General features: G+C 38.3%; 1 protein-coding gene across 1 annotated transcript in view; it reads right to left on the reverse strand.

Moving 5' to 3' along the window:
* Positions 1–25,150, reverse strand: part of PRKCE (protein kinase C epsilon) — a 278,304-nt gene that overhangs the window by 35,166 nt on the left and 217,988 nt on the right. The window contains exon 11 of the mRNA XM_079298248.1: positions 18,582–18,736. Coding sequence (XP_079154374.1) covers positions 18,582–18,736 — 155 coding nt within the window. The remainder of the gene's footprint in view (positions 1–18,581; positions 18,737–25,150) is intronic.

Raw genomic sequence — 25,150 nt, forward strand, 5'->3', positions numbered from 1 at the left:
CCTTTCTTATTATTTTCACATTTTTATTTGTGAACCTAAGTGAAGTATGTACAAGTTCAAATATGCATTATGTAAAATATTCTTTAAAATTGGCTAAGCACAGAAGGGAGTGGTCTCTATTTCTCTTTCAAGAGAAGGTTGCCTTAGCATTCACATCATGTTACTTTATAAACCTCATCCTTCGTGACTCCCACACCTGGGAATGCAATAATTTTTCCATGGGTCTGAGATAGGAATGTGATATAGCACTACAATGCTGCCTCTTGACTTAGCTTACTGCCAAAGACTTGATTTAGACAAGTTTTTTTGTAGGATCCCAGTGGCAACTCCCCATTCCCATGGCCCACAGGCCTGAATTTTTGTACCAAATAAGAATTTCCACAAATGGACCTGACTTCATATTAAGCCTATTGCACAGGACAAACAACCTGCTTCAGAAACCTCAGTTAAACTAGATACCAAATTATTTCCCCATTTTGTACAGCTTCTTGAGATTTTACAAACACTTTGTGTTTCTCTCTGGGTGAAAACACAAACTGTTCAGAGCTTTTTGTGAAAGTAAGATAAACAGCCCCCAGCCAGGTGCTCCAGCCAGGGACTGGGGGCTGAGCTGCCTGCAGGTCCTGGTCCCCCCAACCCTGCAGAGTGTCCCAACATTAAGGCTTCCTTTGTTCTCACTCCCTTTACTTCTGTTTAAACTACCATTTTCTTACTTTTTATTTGAAAATTTCAGCTGAAAAATTCTTAAGTGGTTCTGCATATTCAGGATGGGAACAATGGGGTGAAATCAGTCCTAGTGCTAATGATATTTACTGTTTCAGCCCCGAGTACAAAGCCCATGTGTTAAGTCATTGCTAAATATGTAATGTGATAAACCTTGTCCTCACTGACACCTTGGTGATCTGACTGAAGACAAGAGAGGTCCCAGGCTTAGCCAAGGACTGACTCAAACTGTGGTATGTTATTTAGTGAGGTTCAGTGCTCTTATTTTTGCATCTCAAATAACATAAAAATAAGATTGTGTATTATAACAATAGGTTAGGTGGAGCGCAAACCAAAAGTGCCTACTACGTATGTCCATAATCCTTTCAAAGAAAACAATACTTAATCATTATTTGATAAAACCACTTGATGAAAGACAATGAAAGGACAGTGTGAAGCTAGAAAAGCTTGTTAGATCAAGTTTTGAAAACTGAGTTCTGAAAAAATGTTACCAGAACCGTAGAAAGCAAATTTATCCGTAGATACCCTAATGAAGTTTGGATCTGCTCAAAAGTTTTTCTTTGAGCAAAAGCAATGTTGTTTTTCTTCTTCTTTTTTTTTTTTTTCCCTCAGTGACCTTAGTAGGTAGGATGACAAAATCATTATCATTTGAACAACAATAGAATACAAATCATGCAAGCAGAAAAAAAAAGAACACTTGCATTTCAGGCATATAGTTTCTGTGTCTAAACAAAATGAGTGAAATTCTTCTTCTCTTTCCAACTTTTCACTGAAGCTTTCTTGCACAGAGTAGGAAAGCATGCACTAAACAAATGCATGCATATCTAGGTAGCACTTTGCATTTCTGTAGCAGTTCTTATTGAGCTATCTCAGCAATGAATCCTTGTAACTTAATAACCCAACAAGGATATTTGATCATATATTTTAGATATATTTTATATATACAGATATCAGGAAAAGCAGAATTAAAACATATACTGCAATCAACCCCGATTCCATCAACTTTCAAAATTTACCTTAAACATGAAAGTAATTAGAGGTCTGAAACACTTTGCTCTGGTTTGAATTTTCCATCCTGTATTTTACAGGATTATCACTAGATTTGTGCCACCAGTCACAGAAGGTTAATTGAGGTACCATGATTTGCCCCAGTCCCTCCATGGCCATCTCCACAGATATCTTCCAGCAGATGATACACAGAACATGTGTGCTGCACAGCCTCCTAAAGCAGTCTGTCCTACCCCACTGACTGTGAATGTTCTCCAGGAGAAGTAGGATCCTGACTTGGAAGCTTCAGTTGTGTTCCTAAAGTCAGGTGAGATGAATCTGAGCCTTTGTGTCCTTTCAATATAAGCTATTTCCTGGCTTCCTTTATTCCAGATAGAGATTTCATTCATATTAGTTGCAAAACTTCAATTTTTGTAGTTGAAAGTCAAACAAAGGCAGGATTCTTAAAAAAACTTGCATTTATTTGTCTTCTTAGTCATGGTGGAATTGCCATACACAATTTTCTAGGCTTTTAAGTTATGCCTTCTACTAATTTTTATTTTTTCTTACTTAGGTCACATGAGCTCTCCTGTGCAAAAACTCCCTACATGCATATCCATCAAAAAGCCAGACATTAATTGCTCTGCTTTGACACACCAAGTAAAGGGCTCCAAAGTATTATTCTACATTGTTTCAGGCACACAGAGAGAGTATTCTGAAAAAAACCCCAACAAACCAGAAGAAAAGCTGCTACTGTAATCAGGCATGATTGAAGGCATTTCCTGTATTTTGCTATCAAACCAGTTGTTTTTTCCATTACATACTAAGTGAACTTTAGTAAGGTCAAGACACCAGAGAAAAACAGGATCAGAATATCTTTAATCAACTAAAGTTGAGTACTTTAGTCTCTCTCTTTCAGTTGTTTAGCCCTGGATCTTATCCGACAGCTCCCAACAAATTTTTTCCTTCAGAGATACATAAGGCAGGTCAGTTTGAATTATGATTTAGCCAGTTGTTTTCAATGGCATTTAATGTGTTAGCCTTACACTTTCCCTAGCCTGAAGGTCAATCAACCTCATACTGTGTAACAAGACCAATATTATTTTAATATAAGTCCAACAGAGGAGATGGGTTTCATTCCCAATCACAATACTGAGCAAAAATACTTCCCTTGCTGGAAGCCTATCACTTCCACCACAGTGACTATTAAGATCAAGTCTAAGTTCTGAAATTACTATTAAATGAAAATTAAAGCTGCAATAGCACAGATGAATTTGATTCATTTTTGTATATTGTCATTCTGCTGTCACACTAAATGCAGATTATTCTAAGGTGTCCTGTGCTCTGACCCTATTATTTTTGGAAAGAAAAAGTATTTCTCTTCCATGAATGCCAGATGACATTTTCCTGGTTAATGTAATACAAATGTCAACACCTGCCTCGGAAATGACCAGTACCAAGAATGTTTTTGACTGATTGAAAAAGGGAAAACCAGGCTGTGCTAAACCCAGCACATAAAGGCAGGGAAGAAAATGAGGAGTGTCATGCTCTGTGTTAAGGAGAAGTGTGAATGCATAGAAGTCAGCTGTGGTGACTGTGGAAGCCCTATTGAATTCCTTTGGGTCATGATCAAAATGGTTGTCTCCAAAGGGGATCACAGAGCAGGCACCTGCTACTGACCTCCCAATCAAGAAGATAAAGCCAAAAAAAAGCAGTATTTGTGTTATTTAAAGCAAGCTTTAGGTCAACAGAACCTAACTCTCATGGATAACTTCAACTCCCCATACATTTGTTGGAAAAGTAATTCAGCAGCTCATGTATCATCCATCCAGGTCTTGGAATGTGCAGAGAACTGCTTCCTCAAACAAAAATTAGATGTGCCCACCAGGAATGAGCAACTGCTGGACTTGCTACTCACAGACCAAGAAAACCTGCTTTGTGTTATCTTCATCAGTGCCAGCCTTGGCTGCAGTCATCACCACATTGGTGATGGTGTTGGACTGGGATCTGACTGAGCACACTGAAGCTTAGTACTAAGGGAAAGGTATTAGATTTCAGAAGAGCAAAATTCAGCTTGCACAGGGGTCAGTTAGGAGGGATTCCATGGGAAGCTTCCATGGACAAGAAAGGAACTAAGCTAGAGTGCTTCAAGCATGTTCTTCTGAAAATACAAAACCAGTCTATCCCCTTTAAAGGTAAGGAAAGGTGGTAGAGAAAGAGGTTTCTCTTGGCTTAATTTTGAGCTTCTGAGTCTTCTCAGAAATAAAAAGAGAAGTGTACCAGAGATGGAAAAGTGGATGAACATCCATGAAGAAATACAAGGGCAGAAATACAGGAGCTTGACCCGTACAAATCACTGGGCCCTGACATTATCCATCCGAGGGTGCCAAGGAAGCTGGCTGACATCACTGCAAGGCTGCTTCTTTGAGAAGCCATGGAGATCCCAGAAGACTGGAAGAAGTCTAATGTCAACCCCATCTACAAGAAGGGCTAAAAGGAGGATCCAGAAAATTACAGGCTCATCAGTCTCACTTTCAGGTCCTGGGAAAGCTATGGAACAAATCCTCCTTGGCCTGTCAGATCCAAGTCAGATGAAGCACATGATTGGGAAAAGCCATAACAGATTAGCCAAAGGCAAATTGTATGTGACAAACCTGATGGCATTCAATGACAGAGTAATCTGCTCAGCTAAAGTGGGGTGAGTGGTGAGTGGACATTGTCAACCTGCATTTTGACAAGGCTTTGAATTTGGTTTCCCACAGCTTCCTCCTAGAGAATCTGAAGTGTTACAGCCAGGAGGAGTCTGTGTGGCTCGTGAGGAACTGGCTGGCTGGACACACCCAGAGAGGGGGTAAATAATTCCTTTTAGAACTGGCAGCTTGTCACAAGTGAGGTTCCCCAGGGATCAGTCCTGGTCTCAAGGCTGTCTTATATTTTCACAGGTGATCTGCATGATGGGATCAAGTGTACCCTGACAAGGACTGATATCAATATTAAACTGATTGGGGAACTGGACACACTGGAAAAAGGACCACCCAGCAGGAAGGTGGATAGGCTGGAAGGGTGAGCTAACATTACAAACTCAACAAAGACAAGAGTGAAGTCTTGCACCTGGGGAAACATAATCCAGGAGTGGAACATAAACCAGTATCTATCCAGCAAGGGAGCAGCTCTGTAGAAAGACGTCTGGTGGTCCTGATGGACAACAAGCTCAGTGTGAGTGAACAATGTGCTGCTGCAGCAAAAAGTATCTAGGACACTGGGCTGCATCAACAAGGGCACCACCAAAAAGATTGCCAAAGGACTGAGAATCCTGCCATATGATGAAAGGCTCAGAGAACTGGGCTGTTCAGCCTTCAGAAGAGAAGGCTCAGTGGAGACCTTGTCACTGTGTTCCAGTATTTAAAAGGAACAAAGAAGTTAGATACTCACTTTTTATAAGAAATCACATGGAAAAAAAGGGACCATACATTACTCCTGGAGAGATTACTATTAGACACAAGAGGAAAAGTTTTCACAATGGTAAAAATTAGGCATTGAAATAATCTCCCTGGTGAAGTGCAGGATCCTCCAACACCCTTAAGATTGAGCAGGAGAAGGTGCTGGGCCATCTTGTCTACACATTGCCTTTACCAAGAAAGTTTGGATCAGATGATCCCTGGGTCCCCTTCCCAACTGACACACAATCATTCTATGATTCCCAGCAGCTACAAAGAAAACCTGTGCTTTGGTCCAGTTCTGTTACCTAAATGAGAACTCCAGGCTGCCTGAACACTGTGATAAGACTAAGAGGAACCTTATTATACCCCTGCTGAACACAGATACAAGCAATGAAAGCTATTCAGTGCTAACACAGATTATCTTCTTATTTTAGTGAAGGTTGTTTATTAAAAGAAAACTAATGAAATGAAATCGCCATTTCTCAGGGAAGGAACCAGACCATCAACCTACTGCAAGATGAGAACACACAGCAAAGATGAAGAGCTTGTAAAATATTACAATCTGCTGGTAAAAGTTAGCACAAATCTTTTACATCCTAATTAATGCCTATTTTGTGCTTATATCTGAAATAGATAGAATCACTGTTAGATTCAGGGCAAAAGTGACAACACAGCAATGCAGGGAGCCCATGTCATAACTTGAACTGGTCTTCTTTATCTTTCATTCCTTTGAACAAACACTATATACACTCTGCAAATTTTAAGGAAGATGTTTAAAAAAAAAAAAAAAAAAAAGAAAATATTTTAGTCTGGAAGCCACCGCACAGGACATACATTAAAATGGCCAAACTCAGATGGTTGGGAGCATATCCTGAGGAAGCCACTGATGCACCAGCACAAGCCAACATTTCAGTGCCTTTTCTATACTGCATTAGCCAATGCCCTCTGTACCTTTATGAAGCCCAGAAAGTGTAAAGGAGAAGGGTTGCTGAAGGTTTCTACATAAAATGTTTCTTTTATAAAAAGAAACCAATTGACAGGAATCCTCTTCCCTATGTTCCCAAGGGTGTCCTTAGCAGGGAACAAACACAACTCCCAGCAGTAAGTAGAGTCTTGTTAAGCAGCACATCATGTTTCCATGGAGAAAAATGCTTTCTTATTCAGAAAAGAAAAACTCTGCAGTGAACTTTTGTACAGACACTGAGTTTTTCCAACCTCATTTTGGTCTTTTTATGGAAAGCATTTCCACAGTGGTGCCTGTAATATTAGACAGAAAGGACTAAATAAATTATATAGCATAAATGAAATGATGTAACAAAGAAAGAACGCTGCTTCCAACAAAATATTTACTTATATGGAATCACTAGAAGAAAGACTTTAGTAATTTTTGCTTCTATTCTGATTTCAGTAGCATAGTTCACATGCCTAAACATGTTTTTAACCTATCATGTGGTCTGAACTTGGGAAGGGTATGTAGGCTCTTCATTTAAAACCTTTTCTAACCCTGCTGTATTTACTGGGGATCAAAACATCAGCAGTCAACAGCAGTTTAACAGATCTCTGCAGAAATTCTTGTAAAAACTGTGAGTTAAATTTATTTTGTCCTTTAATTTTCTAAAAGTATTCCATTATACAGAAAGATTATCTGTTTCGAAATTCTGTAGAGTTAACAATTTTCTATTATGTTTGATGGAAAATCACTGCAGTGGCAGGATTCTGGCAAAATAAAGAAGAATATTATTTGTCCATAAAGCATGAAGAAGATGCCTGAAACCTTGGGAGTTTCTCACCCTTATATGTTGATCTATGCATGACATAAACTCCTAATGCTGCTTCCAGACAGAGGTCACAGAATCTGGTGGTTCAAAATCCAATCCTTGCTTTGATATGTAATTAAAAAAGGCTATGTGTGTTCATGCAGAAAACTATATTTTATAAGATACTCTTTTAAAATTAGAATTGTGTAGCAAAATGAAGTTACTTTTGCCCCCAGCCTCTGCCAGAAAGCTGCACAAACATTTCTAGACAATCTTTTCACATACAGAAAGTTTCAGCTCCAGCATTGTTTCCAATGTAGCTGCTCCAGCCTTCCCCCATCTCCTCCAGAAAATGTTCTTGGGAAAGATACTTTGGCTGCAGTGCCAACTTCTAATGTCACCACTTAAAATCTACTTATACAAGGCACCCCATGATTTTTAATTAATATGAATGCAATGGAAAGATGACTCATGGGTTACTCATGTGGAATAAAACATGGCATGACTTAGGAAATTTACAGTGCACTCACCTTTGCCAGCATCAAGGTGAGGAAAATGCTATTGCAATTTACCTTCAGCTGTGAAGACAGAGAGATAACTAAGAGAAGCCAATGGTCCATCCCAAATGCAAGAGAGAGGCACTTCTGAATAAAGATTTGAGAGGCTAAAATGTGATTTTAATCTCTAACATTTGGTACTTACTGGGTAGTCACTGCAAGTAAACACTGACTTCAGTAGGATTATAATATTAACTATTGGTCACTGTGGGCTGTTCTCAAACAATTTTGTGAACATGAAAAAAAATTATTTTGGGCCTGAGGAATTATCTTTGTAACTTCTGCATGCCCAGCCTCTTCTGAGATCTGCAAACCAGACTCTGTGTTCTGACAAGATCTGAAATTATCCCATAAAGCTCCCAGATAGTTATGTGGGCAAAGAGTAGCAAGGAACCTAATTATTACAGCTCACACATAAGGTTTAATTAAATTATAATGCACAATAAAGTCCCTTTGCATCCTTCTGACAGCCTTAAACTGAGCACACTGAGTACAATTTAATTCCATTGTAAAATTGCTTTTTTCTTCTGGTATCAGAAAGCGATTTTACTGCAAATAAGATTTTTTAAGAAACAGTCTCTTATACACCAGATGGTGGCTTCTCATATACATTCTCATAAACAACATATTTTTATTATGTATTATCACATTTTGAATTCCAACTAAAAATGCATGAACAAACGAGTCTCTGAGAAAGATTATCAAAATGCTTTTCAAACAGAATGGGAGAGAAGTTGCAGAAGTTGCACTACATCTCTAAGACATATGTATGATATACTAAACTCACTATTGCTCAACCCTGGAACAAATAAGGGTATTAGTTTACAGTCTCTGCAGCCAATGTATACTATCGTGTTAAGACTTGATAGTGTAGCAAAAAAACATTAAGGGGCACTGTGATTCTCAGCTCAGACTCATTAAATGATGACACAAAATACTCCATTAGCAATGATACTGTTCCACCCTTTCATCCTGTACTTTTAAGCCCCAGACACCAATCCTTCCACTGTCTTCCTACCCCTGTAATTCTATTGCTGTAATTAGGCAAATATAGGTATGTTTTACTGCTTTTTAAATAGATTCTATTACATAGTGTGTTTAAAAAATAAACCCTATTATTATATGTGTTACAGGCACAAATTTTGGATTTTAGTATAATCTCTCTTGTATTTGGTTTATGCAGACAATTGTTTTGCTCTAATTAAGAGCACACATATCTGAGCTGGGGAGAAAAGTCAGTAGTGGTAATAACTTAGATTTGTCATCAAATTGTCTCTGGTTTTATAAGCTATAGCTCACTAATACCAGCTAATGTTTTGTTGTTACTACTACACAGAGAATTTCCAGGATGCTGTTTCAAAATTTCTTCAAATCCTCTTGCTCACAGAGAAAACAACTACTCAAGCTACAGATGTTTTGGAAATTGTGGTGAAATCCTCATCCTCTTGGGACATCCACAGAAACCCCAAACCTTTGTCCTACTTTGTGAGCAAGTGCACCACTAGCTCTGATCTGGAGCAGATAAAATATTCCCTTGTTATTCTCTTGTGAATGTTCAAAAGGTGAAAAGAGAATCTGCCTAAACACCAGGGATATCCAAAGGGTTTATTTCCCCTTTGCTTGGGCTGTTTCTCACTCAGTGTCTGTGGAAATTAGCTTAGAGGGTTTTGGCAGAGGCAGCTCCAACAAGCTTGCAGCAGACTGCCTTTAGCCTTGTGCAAGGCATTTGCTGCTGAGCTGCTCTCTATTTCCTTCACACACAATCTGAGGATCCTTGTATGCTAGCAGATAAAGACTTTGATATAAATGAGAATCAGAGCCTCTTGACAATAGCTATGGCCTCTCTGGACCCATTACAGATTATCAGCAAATGAACTTGGCAGGCATTTGGTATGCCTTTTATATCCTCAGTGTGCAGTACCATAAACACTTGCTGTCCTCTCCCTGGTAGTTAAGTTTATGCAGATACACACTCAGGTAGTTTCTTAAGTGCCAATTATTTTTGTTCTACAAGTACTCTGTTAGAGCTCTTTCAGATTTATTGATGTTTGAAAGCTTTTAAATATCCATTACCCACTTAACTGACCATAGCAATTTCATCTGACTCTTTATTTGTGTTAGAATATATTTAGGCATTTTTTAAAATGGGTCTTTGTAGACCACAGGATATCCCTTGGAAACCCTGTAATAAATCAAGTAAATACCTGGTGAAGTGCTATAATGATTATTTGTGACCATTTAATTTCATACTTTATATTCCATGTTTTGAACATATAAAGTTCCTCTGTTCAGGTTATTAGTGACCAAGTTTTCTTCAGTAAAATTTTTGGGTACTGCTTCTGTATTAATTTCATACCAAAGTGCACCCACAGTGACTGCTATACTGGCACTCTACTGCTGCCATCCCATCCTTCCCTTCCCTTGAAGGGGCAATCACATGCTCTAATACTGGAATAGCTGTGAAGAATACCTTTATGGCTGCCAACTATCAAATCTACACCAAAAAAAACCCCCAAAAAACAAACAAAAAAACCCCCACACACAGCTACATGTACTGTGTGTATTTGACAGTGACATTTTCTGTGTTTTCCATACATCAGGAGAAGGAAATTGAAGCCTGGAGGATAAAAGCATACATATGTCAATACCACCATTATTTCTGGTCTCTCACATTTATTTACTCTCTCTCTGCTATTTTGTAAGACTGGCTACTGGAAACAAATTCTTGAAGCAGGAAGCAAGAAGTGAAGACCCATGGGGTATGCACACTGTGAGAAGTGCTGCTTGGGCTTCTCATAAGCCTCTCTTCTCAAAAGCTGAAGGGCACTGTAAAAATGTTTTTTAATCTAAAATATGATATCCCCATCATAAGTGGTCTTGGGGGATTAAAATTCAACTTGGTGGTGGGAGAGATTGTCTGTCCCTGGAGCCATCCATTGCTGGGTATGTAACAGTGCAGAAACCACACCAACTCCCATTTTGATAAAGGCTGGCCTTGGCATCTCTGCTATATCTGCCCCCTCCACATGTACTCAATGCTGCTGCTGAAGATGATGATGAAGGCTCCTAATTGTGATTATTTCTGCTGCTGTCTGCTGCTCTGGGCAGCTGCTTGTTCAGGCTCTGACACAGCCAAGGCAAGGGGCACTCATTACTGCCGGCACAAGAAAGGATTTATTATCACTCTGGCCTTGTTACCCCTCACCTTTCTGCTCATTTTCAACACTGCCAGGGCCACCTGGTCCATTTTGTTCCACTTTCTGATTCTTTTGGTTAGACTGCACCTTGTCTGTCCAAGGTCTTTCTGACGTAATCCTACCACTATTTATTCTGGTATCAGTAGAGACTTTGATGCACACCCCAAAATGCTGGGCTGTATTTTCTCTGGTTTATTTTTTTTAGGCCTATTTAGTTAACCTCCTAATGAACAATAGTATTTCTATTTTCTTTCATTTGAGTACAAGCTGTCAGCTAAAGACATTTTTAAAATTTTCAAAGGATTCTGTGATAACTCAGTTATGTCAGCTTTTGGATTAGCTAAATTTTCATTTTCCACTGCCTTTTGCAGTGTTAAGCAAAAGAACATATGGTTTGTTAATAACATTGCCTTCTCAAATGTGATGATTTGCTCTTTTAAAATAAACATATTTTCTATCTAGGAAGTCAAAGCAAGACCCCAAATCATTCAGGAAGCTGCACATATCATGGATTTGAGCAGTCTCACAATCCAAATCAGCTTTTGAACAGTGATCTGCATGCAAGAATGTTTGCCAGAGCAGTGTCTAAGTGATAAGCTCTTATACAACAAGGAGGTGGATGAAAGAAGGGGCAGGAAGATGGGCAAAGAGAGTAAATGCAAACCTTGAGCCAAAAGTAGCAAGGTTTTGGCCAAAAAATAGAAGTTGCATGCAAATGTCTTTACTGAAGGGCATAATTGAAATTTGCTTTTAAGGTTGTTCATAATTTTTGCCATCACTATTTAAAAAACCCCAATGAAACAGAGTTCCTTACTTGTTTTCATCTAACATTTTGCATTGCTTACCAACTCCACAGCCCAGAAAGTGCATTGTATCCTGGGCTGCACCCTAAGCACAAGGGAGGGGATTTTGTCCCTTTACTCCCCTCTGGTGAGAGCCCATCTGCAGTGCTTTAAATGGCTTTAAACTGACAGTATTTTTAGATATTAGGAAGAAATTTTTTACCATGAAGCTGTGGGTCACTGGAATGGGTTGCCCAGTGAAGCTGTGGATGCCTGGAAGTTTTTAAGGCCAGGTTGGATGGGGCTCTGAGCAACCTGGTAGAGTGGGAGGTGTTCCTGCCTATGGCTGGGGGCTGAAACTAGATGATCTTTAAGCTCCCTTCCAACCCAAATGACTCTGTGGTTCCATTATTCAGTGATTATTGAGTGAAGCATCTCAAGAGCACAACAAAATCTTTGTTAAAAGTCTATAACCTCAGAACCACATTTGCTGTGCCCTTCTCTGCATTATTATGAAACTTTGGTAGATCCATTCAACAGCAGGCAAAAAGGCAAAGCCTCACCCTTAATGAGCCATCATTTCAACACCACTGCAACTGGGTTATAGAAATATTTTTCATTGTTTCAAGACAAACATGACTGAAGGACACAGTAAAATTCAATCCTAAGTTTTGTCTGTTAGCAGCAGAATTACATGTATCAAGCACCTTTAACTTTTTAGTGCATTGTGAAACAGAAAGCATTCTCTTTCTTCTGTTAGAAAACTGTTTGCAGAGTATGATTTTGTTTGGAGCTAGTGCACATGATTCTGCAGAAACAGCAGTTTAGGAAAACTAATGGGTTTGTTCTGTACCAGTATAGTTCAGTTTCACATGTGCTGCAGCTCTACTGGATTTTTATTCTGTGTATGTTTCTCTGAGTTAAAATCTTCTTATCAAACGCTGAGAGATAACACACATTTCTTCCTGTTATAAAATAGAGACACGAACATCAATCATCTAAAATCAGTGACATTCCTGCAGAAATAAATACAAATATGTTCTGTAACATTTCACTGCTATTATCTGTTGAGAGGCACTGTTGCCCTTTCTATTGAGGGTACCGGAACATGGCTGCCCTCAGAGGAATGTAAACTTGGCATTAACCCTGGCAGATTCCCACTCCCTGCTCACTCTCATTTAACATTAACTCACTCCTATACTGTTATCAGAAGGTAAAGGTCATAGCTTTATTTACACAATACAGCACTATACAAACGGTCATTAAACAAGAAAATCTTGCACCAAATAAACATGAAGCAAAAAACAATGCTGACCTCTCTACCAAGAACTCCCCCTGGAAGTCCCTTGCCGTTCCCCAAATAAGGTCGATGGTGCTGGTCTATCCTTCTAAATATTAACTGCCCAGCACTGCCCCTCCCCACCCCCAACTCCCACACAACAGCCAGCTAAGGACTTCTTTATGTCCCAAACCCAGGAGAAATATAGAAAGCATTTCTTCTGTTGGCAAGACCATGTGGCTCATATCCTATTCCCACAGCCTTTACTCATCCTTCCACAGCTGGAAACCTTGTCAAAGGCTCTCCTACAGGACAGAGCCTTTAGCACAATACATAAGCTGGGCAGATGGCAGGGTGGACTCCCTCAGTCGAATGCCAGAAGCCTGGGAACCAACTCTCCTTCCTGCTTCTCATCTCCCTCAGCTCCGCTGCTCTCCACCCCAGCCCACTGCCTCTTCCTGCAGGGAACACATCCTGCTTATTTCTGCATTGCATGACTGCTCCTCTGCCTACATCCAGCAAGAAACAGTGCAAAGAGGGCAGGAGGCTGCTGATTAAAATCTCATCGGAGCTCAGTTCAGTTTTAGAAACTAGAGCAGGCAGAGCAGAGAGAGTGTGGATGCAGTCCAGGGCTCAAACCCAGCCAGGAGCACTGGTCAGGTGCTGTGGCTTGGGCAGCAGTCCCTGGAGACACTGGGACTCCACACACACCTGCACAATCCACTCCTTGCTTCCTATTTTTACTGGAGGTGATGGAAATAGTTTGTTGCTCACTTGGGCCAGAAGCAAACTGTACCTTCTCTGTAGCAGACTGCTGCAACAGGCAGCTTATGTGGAGAAGACTTTGTGTTCATATTCCTATGCTTAGGTGTGAATATGCCAGGTGAGGGTACAAGGTCTTGCCCTGTTTCATGGACTATAGCTAAAGCACCAATCTAACCTTTAACTATTCAGAGTTGCAATAAGATGATCTCTACATGCTTAAATCAAAATGTTCTATGTCTTGTTTCACTAAAAAGAAAATAAAATGGGGGAAGAGAATTCTATTTGGCTGCTGCCACTCAGAAATAACACAGTAAGGTAACTTGGGAGAATGATGACTTTTAACATGTTAACCACTGACCATGCAACATTTTCATCAGTGTAAATATAACTCCTCATTACTCTGCCAAGGTTGCACTGAATCACACAACCACCAATGAAGTCACACTTTCTAAATAACTATTATTATTTCACATAAAAACACACTAATGAAAGTGTTTTTTTAGGTAGTTCTTCTTTCTGAAACCCTGGTGTGTGCTGCCCTGATAAACAGGAATGCTGGGAAAACTGATCATCCAGGGAAGATTTCAGTTAGTGTTCAAACAAGTTCTTAGGGTAGTTGTGTATGGAAAAAGCCTGGAGGTACTCAAGAATTGGCATCAGTATATTTGCATCCACATTTGCCTCAATTCAGTGTTAATAAATCATTCAGCATGACCAACATATTAATTACAGAGTGCAGAGAGCCTCAGAGAGCTCCAGCATGTTACAGGCTGGGTTATTACCTCATATTGCTGAGGAACATAATAACCCATAGTTATGAATAAGGACTCCATCATGACCAGGTGCTGCATGATTTGAAGGCAACATCTCACAGATCTTACACTTGAAAGCAAAAAATGTGCTCATACATTAGTCAACCCAAAGCAGGTGACACTAATTTCCCAGTTAAGATATTTTTCATCCTTTCAGGTGAACTGAAATTTTATACATTCAGTTTTTTTCTTTTATATTTCAGAGAAAGCACTTGAATGATTCTGGAGGATAACACAGATGAAGCAACATGCAACTACTGAAACAGTGCTTACAGCTCACACAGTAATTCCCTAAATCATGTATGAGCTGGGGACACTATCATTTATGTTCCTGAAGTGGTACCCCATTCTAGTGCTGGCCTTCCTGCCTGGGGGGACAATGGCTCTTTGTAGGTATTTCAGGTCACAGAAGGTCACTTCTGTCACCTCACTTGAACTCCTACACTGAGAGCAGAGACAGCCACCCAGGTACTCCTGACCTCAGCCCAACAACTGCAAGTGAAACAAGAACATGCCACGTTTACATACATCTGCAGAAAGAGCACAGGAATGTGGAAATTCAGTGCAAGAGGGGAGTACAGAACTGACAGATACTTAACACACAGTTAATTGCATTTTCTCTACATGAAAATTTGTACAAATTTATATAGACATAATATACATTAAGACATTATAACTGACTAAATACTAGACTCTGGGAGCAGGTGACACTGAACATAGTCCACAATCTTTCATCACCAAGTTCAAACTCCAGTCCAGCCCACAAGAAAAATCAAAATGAGATTCCTAATGCTTAATTCCTGAAGCTTGGATACATTTTTTCAAAGTGGTGCAATTGCAATTGCATAACACAAACAAGGAGAAGTGCCAGAAAATGGGATTGAAACTTCTCTAGTGTCTGATTAACTCTACTTGTATTATCAGGCCCCAGCCTGACATGTGCCTGAATAGCTGAATGCCAAATGAGAGGGAAGGTGGCAGGGATAATGTAAATATTTTTATTAAGTTGTTGAAGTGTTTTTGACACAACATTAACATCACACCTTTAAAAATGCCACACTAAAAATTATCCTATAGTTTCTCTATCATACAAGATGCATTCAGTAATAGGAATATCTTTGTATAAAAGAGTTGAGAGGTTCATCTTTACTTCCAGCTTAAGCTCAATCAACGTAAGGAGGATAAACATAAGGAAGATATATGTAATTCCAGTGAGCACACCAGCTACTGGACAAGTCTGGGAACAACTGTTGGGCCAGCTGCAAAGATGTGAACTCAGAATAATTTCTATTGCCAAAAAGGGAGCTGGCTTTCTCTTTGAACTTCAGGGGAAATGAGGATAAACCAGTTATTACAAAAGATGATCATTTAGTATCATCATAGCACTTTCTAAAAACCTAACCAACAAGCCAAAGCATGAGCTAAAGCTAGTTATTTACTTCCAAAAATATATCTTTGTTTAGCTGCAAACAAATATTTCCACATACAAGACTGAAAAAAGATCACAAGGTATAGCAGCTATTTTGAAACCTACATTTCCATCAAACATCTTAGTTTATTTATATATTCTCCACTTTCCTTGAAGTAGTGCCCACACAAGCAGCATTTCCCACTTTGGAGAATAACCATTAATTTCACACCACAATGTTTTTTCTAGAAATATAATTACACAGAAGACAAGTATTCTTTATTAAAATATCTGAAGGCACGTTAGGTAGTTATGACTGGTAGCTATTCAGGAGCAAAGGTTGTTTTCTTTTTTTCTTTCCCTTTTCTTTCCTTGTTTGCCAGCTAATAAGAGCCTTGGAGATGTAAAGCAGTTACTTGATCCCAATGCATTTTTAACATTGTAGTAAATAATGCAGTGAGGTATGGAATAATTAGGCTGAAACTGTTCTGTGCAAGACAACACATTCTATTCTTAGGCATGCTTGACATCAACAAATGCATTCTCCCAAGGCCTGGCACATTGTGAATGAATTGTGATATTTTATTATGATTAATTATTTTAAAATAATTTCTAATTTCTTCCTTCTACTTCTATTTTACAGCGTAACTTGGATGTACACTTCACAAATGTTTGAACTCCTAGTTCAGATCTCATGGTCTGGAAAATGAATTATTCTTACAGACGTAGCCATGTCAAGAATCAAAAGCCTATGTCAGAACAAAATACAACTGAATGTGTTCCTAATTTCATCCTGCTGCTTTCAATAGTTTATGCTTTCATCCTACAACTCAGGTTCTCTTGTGTCTTCTGATCATACACTCAGCATAACATCCCATTTACAAGTTCAGTGTCATACTCCAGCATGCATGTCAGACACATCAGTACAGTGTCTGAATCAAAAGTTGTGAGTACATTGTGAAGTTTAAATTGTGAAACATTGTCTCAGAATTACATTTGTCCTGAGATGGAAGTGGTCTGCTGAATAAGTCATAGAAAGAACCTAAGGCACATGAATTGCAAACCAGCCAGGAGCCAACACCCAGCAGAAGCTATATACAGGACAAGGGAAAAGAGACAGGAAAGAATGAGTAAGGAGAGATGTGTGTTAGGGATGGAAGCAGTTAAAGACAGGGGATGAATGAAGACATATTCATATAAAGCAGGGAGCTGTAATATTATACCAATTCTTTCTTGCTGGTTCACAGAAATCATTAAGATGACTGCTAATTACAAGGTGTCTACCTCCAGTTTCCAGGAGGAGGAAATTAGCTGTAGTATTTTATGGAAACAAATCCTCAAAATCCTTCACTTTTCAAAGTGACAAGCTTGTCTGTTCCCCTTATGACAGATCCTTATAAATTCTAAAGTTGCCACATTCTATTATGTGAATATACAAATACCTAGCTTTGGAAATAAATGCAGACAGTGAATAGGAAATATGATATGGGCAGGAAAGGTAAGAAATGTGTTGGATCTTCAGCACTTGAAAACAAACCCATGTGAAGTGTCAGGGCCAAAGGTACAACCCAGTATGCAAACATCATACCAGCTTTAATAAAAGATGGAGATTAAGAGCTGCAGCTAGCAAAGATTTATAAAGAAAACCAAATTTTTGATGAAAAGACCACTTTCAAAGAGATTTACTTTCCTCAGAAGCTGTGATGTTCTGCTGTTTGCTATGTCTCTGGGAAGGAAATGCCTTTGAGAAATTTGCCTTTGAATCCCTCTGTATGTGGGAAAGCCAACTGCTTCTAATGGAACTTACCACTCAACCCTGGTTACTAAACATTTAATATTTCCTTCTCAATTTCTAGTACTCTCAAGACCTGCCTTTATATGAATCCAGAGATGTGACAAATTCCACATCCTTATCTTGATGTTTCTGCGCACCAAATCTGAGACTGCCTGTCCCTGAGATGACTACCTCAAATCAAAACTGATAACCTGAAAGAGGATAGGAATATCAAGGGAAAAACAGGGCTCAGTTAGATCTGAAGAACTCAAGAGTTTTTACTAGACAGGGCAGATTTATATTACAAAAGCCTGTTAAGCATACTGCTTGTGAAAGCCTGAATTTATCTCAAGTAATAACAGGCTGCTAAAAACAAATAAAAACAGAAAGGAAGTGTGAAATGACAAGATAAAGGATTTAATAAACACATTAACATCAGGGTGAAATTTTTCAAAGCAAATTCTTACTTTTAATAATAAAGCCTATCCCTAAATGCATTCTTCATCCCAGCACAACAATATGCACATTTTGTGTGTGTGTGTGCATGGGTGTTGAAGATTAGAGACTGGGGCCAGTGGGGGAGTTTCAAATAGATGCAGGGCACTTGAAAGCAAATCAGAATTGTCTCCAAAGAGCCACTTCCTGCTGGTGACTAAGCCTTCACCCAAACAGTCAAGAGGAAGGGGCATAAGCAAAGCATTGCAAACGACCATCCCGATTGTATCTCAGTGGAGACAACTAAGACAAACAAAGTCAGGAAGTGGCAGGGGGTTAGAGACCCAGAGGAAATCTATGGCACAGAGAGGAAAGTGAAGAGATTGCACTGATCTGCAGAAAGGTCACCTCTGGGTTGCACTGTGCCAAGCTTTTTCAAACCCACTTTATTTGGACTAGAACACAAAACTGGCACACACAGCTGGCGACTGCTGCAGAAGCTATTCAAATGTTAACATTCTCAATGATAAACAGCCAAAAAAAAGTTCTGTGTAAGCAAATTGGAACAAACAGCTAATCTAAAACTGGTTGCTAAGAGATGGAGGATTTCAGCCAAAACCATCCCAAAGCCCCAAGGATACTTTATTTTTGACCAAAGAAAGTACCTGTAGATGACGCCGTGTTGGTGAAGAAACATGAGTGCTGATGTGACCTCTGCAGCATAAAAGCGGGATCGGGGCTCGTCAAATTTGCGCGAGCGCTGGATTTGAAACATGAGGTCTCCTCCATTTACATATTCCATGACGAAAAAGAGGCGGTCCTGAAATTAATTAAACAGTGCTATTTAGCTGATTTCTTTTAGTGACATAAAGGACTGCTTGAAGCTACAATCTAAATGACTGGAGCATTTACATCAAGAAATAAAAGAAGCTAATGCTATGATTCTGAAAGAGGAGAAAGCCGAAAACCTACTGAACCTAAAGAAAATTAGAAGAGTCTCAAAGTGAGAAATGAGAAAAAGGCAATCAAAATACTGTATTAAACAACACACACATAAATCTCTACCATCAACAAAATGCATATGGAATTATAATCAAGTTCATATAATAACAGAGATAGTTAAGTGATGCTACTTCTTTTATAATTTAGCCATGAAAACCATAGTTTTAGAAAATTTAGCAATAATAACCCATGAAAAGATAAGTCAATTTTGTCAACTACTGATAGATTGCTGGGCAAATTTCAGTCTTTCTCCTCTCTTACCATCTCCTTTGTCTGCACAGCATCTTCCCCAAGTAATGTAAAAATTATTTAGAATTGTTAAGCTATAGAAACAAATGCTGCCAATCTCAAACACTTACAGATTTTTCAGTTGCCTCAAACCCTCATAATGAAATAGGGTTGCATTATTTAAATACGTATCAGGTTCTTTCTATTTTTTTCTAATGCTTATCACTTTCCTATTCAAGCTTTCAAACATATTTCCATGATGGAGGTCTAGAAATTAATGCTCCTTGAGAACAGCCACTGAGATTCTCAGTCTCACCATCAACCCAAAAGTTAAGCAAGTGTTGAAACAGAGCTGAAAATATCAGTAAATTAAATCCATGCTTGGCATCTTGAACCATTTATTATCTAAACTGGCAATGCAAGTAAAGGCCTAAGGAAATAAATGACAAATATCTACTTGATACAATTTAGATAAATTTTTAAAGTGCTTCTTACAAATTTTTGTATTTTTCCCCAGTCTGTACTAATACCCCTAAATCTTCCAACTTCTTGCCTGTTCACCCTTGGTGAGTGCCTACTCCACATTCTTTATTTCCTTACTGTTAATTATCTACAGCTCTATGCACATGAGTTTAGATAGAGGTGGAGGTAACCCTGATGTGATGTGACCCAGACATTACTTTCCCTGGTCACAATTCATAGGTGTGTGAGCATGGGACTTCATCCTTCTGCAGCTCTGATGTCACACTGCAGTTTGGCTCTAGTCCCTAGTGGCTGGTAGCCGAGTTGAAGAAAAGGAAGCAAAATGTGACTTTGCTTTGGACAAGGAAAAACAACAAAATATCAAAGTTAATTAACCTCCCACAAGTGAATCCAGGCCTGCAGATTACACAGTTTATATATAAGAATCCAGAAATTCATAAATGTTTGTCATTTGTCTTTAATAATCTACTGCACAACTCAGACTCAGAGCATAGCATTTAAAATACCCTTGAACTTAAGTATGTGCATTAATGCTGCTCATTAAGTGCCTAAAAGTTATACTTATCAGGGGCTTCCTGGAGGAGGCTAGAAATGTTTGTCTGACTTTTTGCTGATTACAGAAAGAGGATGCAGAAAAAAACTTTGTGCCTTTCCTCCTGTATCTTGGCAACACAGACACTGCTGGACTGGACGAAATTTGGAAAGCCAGGTGAACTGGCATGCTTGGTAAAACATTGGTAATGACTTTGGTACATTTCCCAACACTTTTCTTACCATTCCCTAGGAAGGAAAACCACCTGAAGAATAGTATCAAAGCTTCTGGCTGCATCATTCACTCCAAAGAGCATGGATCCAGAACCATGCCTTTGCTCTTTCTGTAACATTCAGAACTGCTGATATGAAATGTTCAAAATCATAGTGCAGACCTTCTGACATTAGAGTAGGGTTTAACTATCACCCTCTTTGCTTCTTTGAGCAAAAATATGGGTCCTTGTGCTGTCTGTCTGTCTGATTTATCTTTGGAACAAATAATTATAGCCTTGCTTTTAAAAGAGAATCTGGTAGTTCTTATGGTCTTAGGATTTCAGAAGCTGGAGCTTAAGGATAACACCAATACAGTCAGGTTTGTGATGAAGTCAGTCAAAAGCATAGCTACTGGAACATAAAAAAAAAAAAGCATAAAAAAACATTAAAAAAAAAAGCATAGCTACTGGAACATAACATAAGAGGATACAACATCCCTACAAAGATGTGGGCACTGTCCTTTGTCAGGCCTCTCACTGCTGCACCACAGACTATCTCTGAAGAGCACTTTCAAGTGTCCCTTGGCAGGTCTTACCCTAAGATTCTCACGTGGATACAGTTCAGGCATTCAAGCACAAAACCCATTGGACTGCAGGCTGAGGAGAGCAAGACTAACACTTGGCTAAAGTAACTTCTCCTAACATTTATTGAAATGGAGCTTTCTTCCACTGCTATTTTAACCTTTCTAAAGTCAACAGTCTGGACTTGAGTGGGATCAAAAAGGAAAACAAAGCTGCAATTCCCATTCTCCTGAGCAGCCCTACTCAATCCCAACAATGCTATCATTTTGCTGCACCAATGACAAGGGGAAAACAAACAATGCTGATGGGAAGTGATGGTGCTGTGCCTTACAGCTGGGACTGCCAAATGGTGACCCTCAACTTGTCATTGAGCTGGGACCTGCTCCTCCCAACAGTGATAACACCAGAAAAAGACTGATTTACACAATTGTATAGATGAGGGCCATTTCCTAACATATCAGGATAGACACAGATTTTTTTCTCATATGAAATACTGTTTGATCCAAATGCTTTTAGCAACACTCACTAAATGCTTAAGTGCTGATTATTAATGTCAAAAACTGTGTTTAGTTAAAGCTTCAAGTTCTTTTATTGTAGTTCAGTCTTTTTTAGGTCACTAGCAGCTTAGCTAACTGAAAATTTGACCTGTGCTCTTTAGCAGAGTATCTTGTGACCAGACAGTCTGAACAAAAGGTTTAGCAGTATTCTCTGAGCTGGACATTGATATCTATCAATTATCTCTCACTCTCTCCTTTACATCTTCCTTTTTATGCACATCCCATCCTTAATTTGAAAGGATATTTCTGACAGATTCTGCAGCTTAATTGACAATCTCATAAAAAGCATACCTACTGAAAGCAGAATGAACAGCTCAGTAATTTAATTTGTTCTGCTATTGAATTTTTCTGCTACATATCTATATTTCAAGTCACTTTTCCAGTTTTCCTCAGCAAACATATCAGTTTTCTACTGAGAATTCACAGGAAAAAAATCGTTTGAAAGTTCTGTTCTCTGTTTACAGTGAGTCACAGAAAGCCCACTAGCATGGAGTAAACAGTAAGATGCATAAGCACAGCAGACCAGAACTTCAACATTAGAAGGTATCTTTTTTTTTTTTTTATGAAATATATTCAGTCCCCATGGAAACTTTCTTAAAAGCACTCTCTGGTCTTCCTTTTTGGTCAGAACAATGATGTCATCAGCTGAGACTCACATTTACTTGAAAAGAAGATGCAAGAAAAGAAAGAATATTTTATGAATAAGAGTTGAGATTGACAAATCCATATTTTTATTTCCATAACCTCAACAACAACAGACACACTACTTTGATTTTTGCACTCAAATATTTTTTCCATATTTCATCAAAGGTTCATGTTCAAAATACAGGTTCCCAACCCTCAGACTCCTTCCTTTCTGTCATAATGTAAGCACACACATAGAGTGACCCAATGAGAACTCTGAGTTCAATGCAGAGAGGATTAAATCCCCCCACTAGTAGTGAAATATTGTATTATTCCTGATCATATCTATCTTGCTATATGTACCAACAAGAGTTATTCAAACATTGGTATGAGAATATAAAGTAAAGACCCTTAAGAATTATACATTAAGAGACAACACAATATTTACTCAGTTAAAAATGAGATACAAGGTATGACTTTATTATCAAATGTGTTCCAAGAGAAAATGGAAAGGGTTTGGTTTGGACTGCCTGATTTTTGAACTTTGTTTTCATAACATTTGGGAAATATGTTTTGATGAATAAAATAAAAGTAAAGCAGTCCTGGGAACTCTTTAATTATATAAACTGAAATAAAAGGCAAAATCACAAACAAAGACATTACATATTAATCCTCTCTTGGCACCAATAAAGCAAAAAAGTACTGCAAAGTAAGCTAATATGTTTTCTGAAGTAAAGTAAACTAATATGTTTTCTGAAGTAATTTGATTCTTTTTCAGGGTTTATTTTAGTCCTTAATCATACTGCTTTTTCTTGAATTTCTCAAAAGACATGGTTGAATGAGAATACTTAAAATAACAAATGGAAACAAAAGCACACTGCATGAATAAGTGATTTTAAAAGAAAACTGGATATAAAATAAACAGGTTAGAAATTAAAAAGTACATTCAACTCTGTATTTCCACAGTATTTTCTGACCATGAATGCAACTCTTATACTGGAATGCAGAACAGCTGTCTCAATATCTTTATGATTTGAGTCTCACCTCTCGACTTCCTTAATTGAGAGCATCCTATATGCTTTGTGTGATCAAAAATGGACACCAAAAGCAACCTTTCTCCTAGTCTTTGTCCTTGTAACTAAATGGAGGTACTAGTTAAACTAGAAATCTTGTTTCATCTCTCATTCCACTCCTTTAATTTTGTCCCAATTTCATTTTTCATCCTTCTTGACATTTGAAATAGCCACCCTCTGCTCTACAGTATATCCTTCTAGTACTTCATGCTTTATTGTGATTATTGCCATTCTCTAATTTTTAGTTTTGTTTATATGTTTTTTGTTTATATCTGGCTATCTATTATGTGCACTCCCTGCCATTTTATATTTGCTTGGGTTTAGGTGTTCAGAGTTCCACTGAAGTTCTACCTTCTTTTCATTTGGAATATTGTGCATATTTTTAATTGGGAAAAGGAGGGGATATTTCCAGAGACATCAATAGCAATAAAAATCTAAGGACATAACAGATTCAATCCAGCTCCTCTTTGTGGAGGTGTGATTAATGACCAAGACCTTCCTACTAGTAAGACCAGATAATCTTGCCAATCAGTTCTGATTTAACAGATGACACTATGCAGTCTATTCCTTGTTTAGATGTGGAATAATACCATTGTTAAGGAACAAGCTTCTACGTAAACCCTGAATGAAAAGTTAGACACGGAAAGACTTTGATGTATTGTTTACATTAATTATTGTGTAAATCTTAAAAGACTTTTAAGAAATGGCTATCAGTCATTAACCCAGCTGTCCTTCATTTGTTTTCCAATTAAAATCTCATTAACATTAAATTGCAGTCTAAAGACAATCCATTGATAGACATAAAACCATGTACAATTATCACTTCAATCTGAAGAATACAAACTTTTTTTTTCCTCTTTCAAAAAAGTCCTAACAGCTAGGGGACCCAATATGCAGTTCAACACAGCCTCATTAGTGAAATATTACAAAACAAAACTAAATCATGCAATCTGTCTCCCAGTTTCAAAATTGAGATGTGTGTCCATGGCACAAGTCTGAAAGCAATTTTTTTCACTACTGCTTTTTGTCTCCCAGTTCAGCTTCTATAATACTTAAAATCATGGAGGAAAGGCAGTGATCATGGACTCAAGCAAAATTCACAAATGATAAATCTTAACAGCCTACTCCAACAACCATTTTTTCCTTCATTTATGTTTTCATAAATTGGCTGTAAATAAATTCCTCCTGATTCTCACTAGTTCCCTACATTAAGTTATTGTATGAAGAAAGATTTTTCTCCCAATTTCAGAAAGTTGCATTTGAATTACATTTCTTCAGAGGCCCCTGAAAGTATCAAGGAAACCAACATGTGTATCAAATACAGGTAAATGTAAAATAGTTCACATTCTAGTAGAGTACTGTCACATAATGGAATATGTTTAGCCACTAAACTTGTTGCAAAACAAAAGTCAAACACAACTTTTATTGTTCAAGAAGTCAGGTAAATATATCACCTTGGTATGCTCTGTAAGATGATATTTTATTAATGTCTTGCATGTATGGAATTCTCCTCTAACTAATATAAAACTGTGATTACTTAATTCTATTTAAACAGGATGCTGAAAAGTTTGTTTAAAATTACCTAAAACTACAGCAACTGTCCCACCCCTCAGAACTCAAATAAACATTTCCTGCTTCTGATGGAAGTTGCACAGGCATACTGTATACAAACTATGTGCAAACCTTCACCACAAAGACTAACCAGGATGGCAGATTCATTTTCCACAATCCCAGCATTAGGAGGGACAAATACAAATCCAAGAGAAAAACCAGGTACAACACTAAAGAAACCAATAAGAAGCTCTCTCCTGTTCTTGTAAGTCCTTTTTGAAGTTCACAGAGGACACCACGACATGTTATCTATCTCTGATTTCAGTGTTTATACTCAGGGCTAATTGTGTTGTTTTTCCTGTTTTGTACCAGGGCTTTCAAGGAGTTCCAA

Source organism: Erithacus rubecula (assembly GCF_903797595.1).
Source record: "Erithacus rubecula genome assembly, chromosome: 2".
In the NCBI taxonomy this organism is placed as follows: Eukaryota; Metazoa; Chordata; class Aves; order Passeriformes; family Muscicapidae; genus Erithacus; species Erithacus rubecula.